Source organism: Mustela lutreola, chromosome 4 (genome assembly GCF_030435805.1).
Source record: "Mustela lutreola isolate mMusLut2 chromosome 4, mMusLut2.pri, whole genome shotgun sequence".
NCBI lineage: Eukaryota > Metazoa > Chordata > Mammalia > Carnivora > Mustelidae > Mustela > Mustela lutreola.
Genome location: NC_081293.1, coordinates 100,608,973 through 100,621,720, shown reverse-complemented (window position 1 = coordinate 100,621,720; position 12,748 = coordinate 100,608,973). Strand labels below are relative to the sequence as shown.

At 47.5% G+C, this 12,748-nt stretch overlaps 1 protein-coding gene across 2 annotated transcripts in view; it reads right to left on the bottom strand.

Moving 5' to 3' along the window:
• The window catches only part of VOPP1 (VOPP1 WW domain binding protein), a 109,796-nt gene that overhangs the window by 33,246 nt on the left and 63,802 nt on the right, over positions 1 to 12,748 (bottom strand). The window contains exons 1-2 of one of the 2 annotated variants that reach the window (XM_059170601.1): positions 8,991 to 9,118; positions 1,145 to 1,222 (exon numbers count right to left, since the gene is read on the bottom strand). In XM_059170601.1, the coding sequence (XP_059026584.1) occupies positions 1,145 to 1,222; positions 8,991 to 9,103 (191 nt within the window). In that variant the 5' untranslated portion in view covers positions 9,104 to 9,118. Of the gene's footprint in view, positions 1 to 1,144; positions 1,223 to 8,990; positions 9,119 to 12,748 lie in introns of those variants that run through there. The other variant, XM_059170600.1, reaches the window with a different exon arrangement.

Below are 12,748 nucleotides of genomic sequence, written 5' to 3'. Positions count from 1 at the left end.
TAGAGTTTTAGGTAACAACATGGCACCTGATTCAGGAGAGCTTGCCAGAAGTGGTGACTTCGAGACAGGGAATGCCCAAGCCAGCCCTGAGGGAGGCCAGGGTAGGCTCAGATAGGACAGATGAGCTGAGCCCCCAAATGACTGATGCCTCATTAAGGAGGTGGTGACAGTGACAGGAGACTAGCCCCTCCTATCAAAGACAACGTGACATGTGGAATCCCCACTCACAGGTGTTTTCCCTAATCAAAAATCAGTAAAAGTTGTCAGAAGGGAACGAGAAAACCTCAAAAAATGTCAAATGGCTACTTTAGTATGCTCAGTAGAAGCCTTAAAGTCTCTGGAAGCCAGTGATGTCAGATCCAAAAGTCATCTAGAAGCTTTGGGAGTTTGCCTGGAGGGTAGCCCCACCGCAGGGAACAGAGGAGGGTGATTGCAGGAAATGCCCCACTGGCTTCTCGCAAATCCTCTCCCACCCAGGCCCTGCCGTCCCTGGGATCTGAAGCAGTATCTCATCTAGAGTGTCCAGTAAATTTTCAGATATACCCCCAGACGGGCGTACCCCAAGGACAGCAATGCAAGGGTTCTCCCACTATTACTGGAAACCACACCTCTGGCCTTCGGGGATGCTCTGTCAGCAGTACACTCTCATTCCCTCTGGGTAGAATTCTTCAGACTTCACACAGCTCCCGATTTCCCTCAGCAGAGCTGGAAGGCAGGCAGCAGGCTGTCCCTCCCGAAAGTTAGCTTCAGCTGACACAGCGTGAATGGGAACAGCTTTAAGGCAGCAGGGACTTCAGAGTGAGATTTGCTATTCTCAGTCTTTCAATCACCCTCAGCTCCATCTCAGAAACCAGGAGCTGCTGAAGGGACAACACTGTCATCCCGCCCACCCACCCTCCAACAGATGGGCTCCTCTTTCCCAGCCACAGCCTGTGAAAATGGGAACGAGCTTCCTGCAAACTGGGAGCAGAAGTGCTCATCATGAAGCCGGTCTGAACATACCTGTTTTCTTGACCGAGGCTGTCCCCACGACCGAGACCCCAGGGGAAGGTGATGTGGTAATACTGAGTGTGGCCACAGCTCTGGGGGGCAGGAGGCGGGAGGGAGAGCAAAGCATTGGAGACCAGGAAGAGTTGAGACCTACCAAAAATACCAGAGCCTCTGGATGGAGAGGGCCCGCACGCAGCACCTGGAGCCACAGCAGTCCTCGTACGGGCGGCATCTGCAGGAGAGAGAGGCAGAGGCTGCTCACTGTCAGGCTGGGAAGGCAAACAGAACCAGCATGAGATCCAGGCCGATTTCAGGGCCAAGGACGGAACCGACTGCTGTCAGTCTGGATGCCCAGACATAAAAGTACTGAGATAGACGCAACCGGCATCCTTCAAAGTGCCATATTGCCTCCACATCCCCATGTGCTGGACCACCTTCTGGTGAGGCGTTACCAAAGACCCACAGGAAACCCACCCACTCTGCAGCTGGAAGGAAACTCAACCACAGTCCTGCATTCATGCTCTGTAAGTCCCACTCAGAGCCCGACCCCCGCCATGATGAGGGGCAGGAGAGGGGCATCCCGCACTGGCAAGTCCCATGAGTTATGAAGTCAGACGGCACAGAGGGTTAGTCCTGGTCTCACCACCTGATGGCTGCGGGACTTCTGACAAGTTACTCAACCTCTGTGAGCCTCAGTTTCCCATAACGGAGTTTTTGCAGTTTCCCAGTAAAATGGGGGGGGGGGAGGCAGGACCCCTTTATTTATTTTTTTTAAAAGATTTTATTTATTTGACAGACAGAGATCACAAGTAGACAGAGAGGCAGGCAGAGAGAGAGAGGAGGAAGCAGGCTCCCCGCTGAGCAGAGAGCCCAATGCGGGGCTCTATCCCAGGACCCTGAGATCATAACCCGAGCCGAAGGCAGAGGCTTAACCCACTGAGCCACCCAGGCGCCCTGGCAGGACCTCTTTAAATGACCGCTGTAAGTTCTACAGCCATCATCCTTCTCCAATCTACTCACAGGGCTGTCCTTGCTCTTGCTGAGGCTGTCCCCTCCCCGGTGCCTGAGGCGGGGGGCCTCAGGACTCAGTGTGGACTCTAAAGAGTCAAGTTAGCTTCCTTTACTGTTCCATTCCCCCAATCATTTTTGTGGAAAAGAGAGACTACCATGAAAGCTGAAGCCCCTTGGTTCGCATTTTGGAATTTACAGAGCAACTTTCACCCCAGTGACGTGAGTTCAAGTGGTCGTGGGTGGGGGAAAAGTCGCTTTACATGGTCATAGAGCTGTGATCTACATTCCTATCAGTTTTCTTCTCTTAAAAGAAAATTGCTGGGAAGCAACACGGCACTTTGAACGATGCTGGAATTTGATTCCGGATCCTAGACACTGAATTTGTAGGTAAGTCCAGTACAAATTGACTTGTTAAATGAAGAAAAATGTGTAGAAAATAGCTCCCTAGGAAATATAAGTGAAGACTAGTTAAGATGGTGAGTTAGGAGTTAAGTGAAAGTAAGCCTGCACTCCAGTGCTGTTTGTCCTTAGCTGGCTCCCAGAGCTTGCGTCTATCTTTTTAGCTCCCCAGCCCCGACTGCTGCTAAATCCTCCATCATTTCAAGGACCAACTGAGCTGAGTGACTCCTGCTGAACCACCACCACCAGCAGAACCAGAACCTCGCACACACACATTCTCGACAGGACACAGATGTTTTCCCACCCAGTTCTCCCACAGCCCACAGACATGGAATTGTATGTACCAGGTAGAACTCGTTACGACTGCCACGAGATGCTCCCATAAGTTGGTGACAGAAGGTGATCTGTTTAACCTGCTTTAATCAACCAACAAATAGGAAAGCACCGAAGTGTCTGCTTAAATAATGCTGCTGGTTGAACAAAGAAAAAAAGAGACAAACGAAAAACAGACTCTGACCTATGGAGAACAAACTGGTGGTCATCAGAGGGGAGACAGGCAAAGGGAAGGGGGACGGGTGATGGAGATTTCAAGTACACTTATCACGATGAGCACTGATAATGTGAAGAATTGTTGAATTGCCATATTGCACACGTGGAACTAATATAACACTATATATGAATTATACTTGAATTAAACAATTTAAAAAATGCTGCTGGTTCTTACAACCTATGCATCCATCAAAAAGCCACCAAGGCGCTACTAGAAACGTGTTTCTGTGCTGGACCCTGAGGGGTGGAGCAATGAGAAGCCAGACAGAAGTCCCTGTCACGGAGGAGCTTCCTTTCTAGGAGAGAAAGACAAACAAGCAAGAAGAAAAATACGAACTGTGTTAGATGGCAGCAAGTTCTACTTTGGTGAAAAATAAAGTAGCAGCTGGCAGGCTGAAAGCAAGGGAGAGGGGGTGGCAGGTAAGACTAATTCCAACAGGGTGTTCCGGGATGACTCACTGAGAAGGGGACACCTGAGCAGACACCACGCAGAAATCCAGCCTGGCAACGACCTGGGCTGGCACGAGCCCTCAGTGCTGGTGGAGGAGTGCTGGCTCCAGTCCTAGCCACACAGACACTGTGGGTGCACGTGGAAAAGAACAGTTAAGCACAGAACATGAGAGAAAATGAAATGCCTGGTTCGGGGGCTACAGGGGGGGTGGGCAGGGGATCCAGGCCAGGGCTGGACCAGCAAGGACCCAGTACCACTCAAGCAACACACTCTGCCCACGTGATGCACAGCACTATCCCCAGCAACTCCTTGGTGCCCTCCTCCTCAAGAATCTCAATGGTCTTGGGTAACCAGTATGTGTGTCTGTGTGTGTGTGTGTCGTGCATGCACACATACCACAAGGTGGTATGTAATCTAAGACTCTCCCGCTGGCTTTAAGAAGTAGCTGCTGTGTGTTAAGAGGCCACGTGCTGGAGATGGGGGGTGGTCTCCAGGAGCCGGGTGCAACCACCAACCGGCCAGCAAGGGAACTGGGACTTCCGCCTGCCAACCACAGGAGCAGAATTCTGCCAACAACCTGCACGAACTTGCAGGAGAACCCCGAGCCACAGATGAGGACACAGCCCGGCCAACTCCTGACTTCAGCTTTGTGAGAACCAGAGCAAAGGACCTACTAGTGGCTGCTGTGCCCAGACTTATGATCTACAGGAATTATAATAAATGTACATAATTTCAGTCTGCTAACTTTGCAGTAATTTATTACAAAGCAATAGAACATGAATCCAAATTAGAACAAAGGTTACAGGTAAGGAGCACTTCTTACATCCTAGACACTAGGGCAAGTGTCTTTACCACTGTCTTTTTCTCCTAGAAGGAAAGCTCCTCCATGGCAGGGGATTCTGTCTGGCTTTACCAGCTCTACCACTCTCTCATTGAACACGCAGAGCACCCACACACAAGGGAAGTGTTATTAGCTTCAGCTTTGAAAGAAGCTCAGGAAACAAAGCATCCAGGATATTATGCCTCCTTTCAGTCCAGGGCACAATCTGCTAAAGCTAAGAATGGACCTGGCCGGCATTTCGAGAAAGTGTTGGCACAGACATTGCCTCTTGAGTAATACTGAGTGTTCCATTACCAAAGGGTGACTTTGTCCCCACTTGGTTTGCCTCCTCTACAAGCTGCTATGGACCAAGCCATCCCAGCGATGGTGTGTGGTAACTATACTCAGTGACACCAATTTCATGACCATTTAGCTCCTGTGAATGAACCAACTGGAAGGGACAAAGAGAAGCGGGCAGTGAAGGGATGCCTGAGAACTAGCAAAAGAGGCTGAGAAAATGTAGAAGGTGAAGGTGAGGTTTACTGTGGTGAGCCAATCCCAGAGGGCAAATTCAGCCCTGAGGAAGTGGGAGGGAGAGGAAGGATATTCAGCAAGACCAAGGAAACTGAGACCATATGAGCCAAGCACTGAAGCCTCAGGCAAATGGCAGCAGGTCCTGGGGACAGAGCTTACAGGCAGAAACTCAGCAACCAATTTTCAATAATGCCTGTGGGGGTTCTAGCTTTAATTTGGAACTGTATATTCACCACAAAGATTCCCCAAAAAGCCTATACCACCCTATGTCAATAACTCTCTACAATTACTCGCTTAATCATAAAAGATAGAAATAATACAGTAAGATATGATATCAGGTAAAAGTATGATGTTCACTTGGAAAGGATTACCAATGCTCCCACAATATTATACATCAGAACCGTGTTTTTCAACTACTGTGACCCACTAGTGGGTCGTGAAATCACATAAGTTGTGATATCTGTTTTATAAAGGTAAAGATTGATTTTAAAAAATCAGAGGGCGTCACATATAATAACTGTTCTGTGAAACTTCTCCTTCGCTCACATATACACCATACAGATATGTGTGTACTTGGTCGCAAACCAAGAAAAGGGTATTTCTTCAATGCTTCTGTTGTGTAAGCTCCAAGAGTGGACAAGCTCAGGTTTCTGTTGTATCTAAATGAGCTTCTTTCATCCTCCTGAGGGCAGTGTTCAGGTCCAACCAGAAGCTTACATCCTGCTGTCAATGGTGCTGGGCTAAGGTCTGTTTCAGGTCCCCCGTGACTTCTGCCTGGGTGCCACACTGGTCAAATGGCTGTTGCGTTTTTATACCAATTCTACTGAAAGATGCCTTGCGGTGATCAAATTCTAGAAGATGCAACTCTCATGAAAGACCTCTCAAGTGGGGACGCCCCCGCCCACGTGCCTACTTACGAGCACCCCCCTGAAGGGGGGCAGGAGGTGGCTGTGGGAGGTAGAGAACAGAGATGGCACATATTTGCAGCGTAGGAGGAATGAGACTGTTAATCTCTCCATTGCTCCACTGCCTTTGCCACCACAGTGTTTCCCATGTCCCTCCCTCTGGGCTCTGCCTCTAACTCTAACTAGAGCTGCCTCGAGGAACGGTTCAGAGCTGAAGCCGTACTCAGGGAGTCCATCCAATTCTGGTAAACGTAAACTTGGTATAAAAAAGGAAAGCAGGTAAAGGGATAAACATCTGGTGAATGGATCATCTTCCAGGAGCTGAATTTGATAAAAATGCTTCTCCTTCCCAGCTATACTTACAAGCAAGCATTTGGTACGTTGAACCCTAAGCCCCTTCAGCATCCTATTTCCCAGGTTAGAAAAAAAACACTTAAGACATGAACTTCTATAAGCCTCTTGTCTCAAACCCTAAACACACACACACTCCCCTCGGCCTGAGAATCAAGACAGAAGTGTAAGGACTTCGAGTTCCTAATTCAAATTACTCTCTGTTGGCAAGAGTCAACATCTAAGTGCTCTAGCTCTTACTTTTCAGGATCCCAATTTGGAATGCTAGCAGTAAATATTTGTTGTCAACTGATTATCTGCTTTCTTTTCTCAAAACAGAGCAAGCTTTATGCTCCCTTGTTTCGCGGCAGACCCATTCACTCCAGGCCTACTTGTGGCTCATCTGTGGTCCTGGACTGGCTCCAAGTGTCGACGCTGATGGGTGCCAGCCTCTTGAAGGAGCATGTAATTACCCGTGGGGTGACACTTTTACCCACTTTCTTCCTGCTACTTTTTTCCCAGGGAACCTGCTGGCAAATTGGAGGCCTCAAGAACACACCTGTTGGTGTTCCAAACAGCTGTGATTGTAAGAGGAAAGTTAAGTGTCACACCGAGCTGAACTAAAAGTGGGAAACATTAGCAGGCAGTCCAGCATACTAAGTAAGCCATCATCTGACACATCAGGGCCAGTGCTCCTAGGGCCCAAGCCCAAAATGGCACTGATGTTCCCAAAGACCGCTGAAGACTAACAAGGCCCACTACCTTCACTGCGCGGGATGCAGAATAAATCAGATGGAATTTTCCTTCTTGTTCTACCCTGTGTGTCACCTTTCAGACTCGCAGTAGAAAGGAACAAACATTGCTTAAGTACATCCACCCCTCAACATAACTAATTGTAAGTCCAGGACACCAAAACACACACAACTGCTTCAAAGATGCGAAAACAGCATGTACTTCAGCAGCACCGGGTTGCTGGAAGTGCTTCCTGTGAGCCAGGTCCCCTCCACTGTATCCTAGGATCCACACATAATTTCTGAGGAGGTCAGAGAGGGGGTTGTGAGTTTGTAAGTAAGCACGTTACAGAGAGAGAATGAGACTGCTCAGCCTCTCGTGTCCAGTGATAGGAGCTGAGATCCTGAGGATACAGAATGTAAAAGGAAGTCTAAGACTGGACTTAGAAATGTGTCACAACAGTGATTAAATGCGACTGTAACAGGATGGAGCCCTCGGGAGTTTCAGGAGTCTGAGAAGTCAGCACACATCACACCTGGCACCGTCCAGGAGGGAAGGCGGTCTGGCCGCTGGACATGCATTTCCTTAGCTGTTGAGTCTGAGTCTCAAGAGCAGAATCTCATGGAGCAGGGAACACCCCATGTTAATGAAGTCACGGAATCTTTGTAGTAAAGAAAAATGGCCAAATGTTGATACGTTAACTCTTTCATGTGGCGTAAAATGGTCATTGATATTTAAACTGATTCATAGAAGATCATCTTGGCACCTGGCCAAACAACTAAAATATGAGTTAAGTATTCAGAGTGGAGGTCTATAGCTGGAGTGTGTGGGGTCTGTCAATTTTTTTAGAGTTCAACAGAGAACACGGCATGGTTAACAAATGACAACTTTAGAGTTTTAAGTAACTTGCGGTGCCTGAGTGGGTTAAAGCCTCTGCCTTCAGCTCAAGTCATGATCCCGGGTCCTGGGATTGAGCCCCGCACTGGGCTCTCTGCTCAGCGAAGAGCCTGCTTCCTCCTCTCTCTGCCTGCCTCTCTACCTACTTGTGATCTCTGTCAAATAAATTAAAAAAAAAAAAACTTTATAGAGTTTTAAAAGTAACTTCCCATCAACATCGTGTCATTTAAAATTCCAATCTATTCCATTACCTGCTGGATTAAGTCTCAGCAAACTACTCCCTTCCCTTTAAGTTCTGCCAGTACAACATATTTTTCTTGTTCGATCCTAAGTTTCTTAGTCTGACAGGTGGTCTGGTCTCCCGAATTACATACTTTATGTACCTTGATATCTAGACTTGTTTCTTATCTTGCTTTTATCACCCTCTCTTTGCTCCCACAGAGCAAAGCACATGGCAGATGCGTGAAGACGACTTACCAAGTCAGAATCAGGAAATACACTCAGCAACATCAGAAATCCCCAATAATCTGCGAGAAACTAGACTCCTTGGAAAAACTAAACACAGTCTTACAAGATTTGGAGAGAACTCCAAGAAGTAAGTAAAACTCTGGGGGCACAGAGCAGAGGTCAACTCAATCCTCAGTATACCCGATGCCCCTGGGGTATCTCCTTGGCCCACCTCCTTATAAGAGCTTGAAGAGCTCCGTGCCTTAGTCGCAAGGAGGACGGTGGCCTCTAACCACAGCCCGTGATGGACTTCCACTTCCTCACACAGCGCTGTCCGCTCCCTCCGGCAGGATCTCCTGGGTACCAGCCTTCCACCCGGACAGACATTCCTCCTCATTCGGAATCCACGACCGGCTCTCACTGGGCCTATCCCGCTTCCCGCGCCCTCACAGAATGAGGAGCCCTGTCAGTGTCTGAAAGAATCCCCGTGGTTTCCAGTCTTCTGTCCGCCCGGAAAGTATGGGAAGTATTCAGTACAGTTTTCAGACAGTCTCCGTTCCCCACCCTCTGGAAGAACGTCCGTTCCCTCTCGCGTTTACACTGCCTGCAGCCTCAGACGGTGCTAACGTTCTGGGCAACCACGGAACACAGCAGAGAGAGGACGACCCATCAGCTAAAGCTCCAGACTTTTCTCAGTCCGGAAGCTGTGTCTTCCCACCCTGCGCTGCAGGCTAGGCGGTCTAAATGCTGATCTAAGAGTGATCTGCAGTTCAATGCCTGAAACCCGGCCCAGCATTCCTGCCAGTCCGGAGCTTCTGGAACCTCATTCTGTCGCTCCAAGCATTCACGAGTCCTTCCAGTTTTCTGTCATTTAAATGAAGACTCCGAGACAAGTCTTCTTGGGACCCAGGAATGATGGACATACCCAGCCCCCTGGGCTCCTCCCGTCGGCACGACCGGGCAGCAGACGACGTGACGCGCTGCGTCCGGTAACGCCACAGCAAGGTCAGGTGGAGGCGGCGGCTCGGTCCTGAGCATGAAGCGGGCCCTTTCCACACCTCAGCGCTGAAATCTAGAACAGAGGTCTTCCCAAAGTCCAACGGGCTGCCCGGAAGATGAAAATTGAAGAGAAAAAAAGAAACCTACGCTGCTACGTAAGCGATTCCTGGCCAAGCTGCACGGAATGGTAGGGGGTGGGCGGGGGTGTGCGCTAAAGCGGAGCACCACGCAGAAGCCGGAGCACGAGCCCAGCGCAGGCGCAGTACCAACCCCAGATGCTGGCCAATCAGATCAGCTCACTGTCTGTACAGAGAGAGAGCGGTTTTATGGGGCGCCTGGGTGGCTCAATCGTAAAGCATCTGCCTTAGTTCACGATCCCAGGGTCCTGGGATGGAGCCCTACATCGGGCTCCCTGCTTAGTGGGGAGCCTGTTTCTTCCTCTCCACTCCCCCTGCTTGTGCTCTCTCGCTGTGCCTCTCTCTGTCGAATAAATAAAATGTTTAAAAAAAAAAAAAAGGCAGTATTGGAATTACATACGCATTTAGAAAGGAAAGAAGAAAGAAAGGATCCAAGACCACCTCTCCCTACCCCCTATGAGTATGACTGCTGCAGCGGGCCTTCCACGCTATCACTGGAATCAGTGGTAATGTACGGGGGATGGAGCAAGTGGTGAACTCCATTGGAGACCTTCCTTCCATGTTGGTATTTTATTAATCATACTTTTATAAGTACAGTTCCTGCACCAGTTACGAACCCACTAACTGGCCTGTTTATTTAGATGAGAATTCCCTGTCTCATTGTTGAGCTATTGTGTGAGAGGCTATTAAACGTCCCCATGAACCTCAGGCCCACTGTCAAGTCACACATCTCCCAGTCCTATGGTCTCTTTGAACAAATTAGCCCAACCTCACAGGACATTAGAGGGGCAAACCCTAATTAGTTGTAAACGATCACAAAATATTCCTTTAAAAATCTCTTCTAGATGATTCTCCTGAAGCCTCCACTTTGCCATCTGCCCTTTTAAAATCTCAGCTTGCTTCCTAAGCAGACAGAAAACATCACAAACTTAGAAAAATTAGAACTGGTTATACTTAGGGTGGCATTGGGATTTACCTAGGGAATTTTTACCTTTACTTTTACTTTGGGAGAAAATCCTATCCATGCTTACCATAAATTCTAAAATTAACAGATTAAATGCGTTACAAAGGGCTCCTTCCCTGGCCCTCCAGCCCTTGAATCACTGCTGCCTCAGAGCAGGTGCACCCAGAGTTGAGCTGAGATGATGAGGTATAATGGACCAAGACGCTTTAGCTACTTCTGACCTGTGCTGACTCCCAAGTTTGGAGACCCTAACCTTGAGTTTCTGGGATAGAAGTTTCTCCTCTCAGCAAATTGCTCATATCACTTAAAATCAGTTCTATTCAAGTCTATCCTGAAAAACAAAGGGTTTATTCCCTGTACCACTGGGTTAGCTCTCAGATCGAGAAACTAAAACTCCAGCCAGAATAATGAGTTAATATGGAAACTGAAAAACAGAAGTTCTCCTATAATCTTACAGAATTTAAATCTGATAATTTTCATCTTATTGAAACACACAGGCATGGAAAATAAAAATGAAATGATATCATTTGCCAATAAAATCTTGAAAATAGACAGATTCTAGTACCCATTAGCTCAGAAAGCAGGAAAGTGAGAGTCAGGCTGACACCTGGCTTCTTTTCTCCTCTTTACTTTCACTTGAGCTGGCTAACTGTTATTCACACGCTCAGAGCTCTTAACTCTCTACTCCATCTCCGGACTTCCTCCTGAGCTGCAAAAACAAAGCCTCCACTGCCCACGCTTCCAGGATGTTCTGCAAGAACTTCAAACTCAACATGCACAGAGCTGACATCTTCTTCTAAATGCCTCCCTAAACCTGCTCTCTTCATGGTCTCTCTCACTGTCTGCCCAACTAGAAATCTCTTGAGTAATGTGGTCCCTTTTCCCCACATCTGCTGGGAAATATTATTTAAGTCCACCACTGTGTTCTTTTGCTCCTTCTTCACAGAGTCAGACCTTCCATATTTTGCCCCAACTGCAGCAACAAACTCCTCACTTTAGTCTCTACCTCTCACCCCTGAACTGTCCTGCCAGCTTTCTGGAAGGCCAATGGATGCACCATGCAGAAGGAAGTCTCAACCACTCAGACCCTTCTCAACAAGCCTCACCTTCTTTTTTTTTTTTTTTTAAGATTTTATTTACTTATTTGATAGACATCACAAGTAGGCAAAAAGGCAGGCAGATCAAGAGAGGGGAAAGCAGGCTCCCCGCGAGCAGAGAGCCCGATGCGGGACTCGATCCCACGACCCTGAGATCATGACGTGAGCCTAAGACAGAGGCTTTAATCCCCGAGCCTCACCTTCTTTATCCATCTTACCTCCCGACACTTGCCAGGCACCCTAAACCCTAGGCTTGCAGTTCCCCAAATATCTGATGCATCTTCCTACTTCCATATCTTACACCTTCACTAGAGCCTCTGAAATTGCTCCTCACCCTTCAAAGGTCAGTCCTGTGAAGTCTTCGCTAATGCCTTCCCTTCATTCTACCCCACACACTGTGATCCCCCCTTTGCTGGATCTCCATTTATACAGCTCTATCACATGCAGCATTACTGTTAGCTACTAATAGCATCTGTCCTTCACGCTCGACCTTGAGCTTGAGAGCAATCCTATCTCATTCCTTTAGGTACTGCCCAGGTGACTATCATGGTTCCTGGCACACTGTAAGTGTTTTGCCTTACGCGGAAGTGACAATGCGATAGAAAGGAGACTCCCTCAAATGGAATAGCACAGTAACTAACACGAACTCAGGGTACAAAGGGTACTCTGATTACAACATTGCACCCAGTGCTGGTGAGGATGGTTGGAAACAGGTGTCTCCTATACTCTTGGCTGACTATATCATGGCAACATACGGGAGGTTAGTCCCACAGTGTTTATTAAAATATAAAATAAGCATAAACTTTGCTAACACGATTCTATTTGTGCAAAATCATCCCACGACAAAAGTAAGTTCTAGCACATAAAGATACAGTATTTTAAAAGATGTTCATTGAGCAGTGGGGCACACAAAAATCCCTTCTCCAAACTCCTGGGACCAGATACGTGGAGAACTCAGAACCGTCTGCATTCATGAATGATAAGATAGGCAATACCATGAATTATATAATGCAGCCGAGCAGAATCCGCATTGAAATACACAAAACATCTGTTAAAATAATCAAACAAGGAGGCCGTTAGACAGAGGTGGCGTTAGAGCCTATGTAAGCAAACCAAAATCTAAGCCAGAGTTAATTCCTGTAAATGCCTCAAGGTTAAAAACAACCACTCACAAACAGTGAGCTAGGGTTTCTCAAATAATGCAACCACTTAAACCACAGCCAATTAAATAATTTCCTTGCTTTGCTTCTCTATAAAATCCTTGCCGCCAGCACATGTTGGTGCAGTGCTCCTAACTACTTCCATTATGAGACTGCCCAATTTGAATCGATGTTTACTCAAATAAACTCTCAAGAATTCTAATACCTCAGTTAATCTTTTAACACATCTTATTAAATGGAATTTTAAAAAGAACAGCCTTATGTCTATTCAAATCCATTTTTACCACCAAATGAATTATTTAAAAATTTGTTTACATGGAACATTC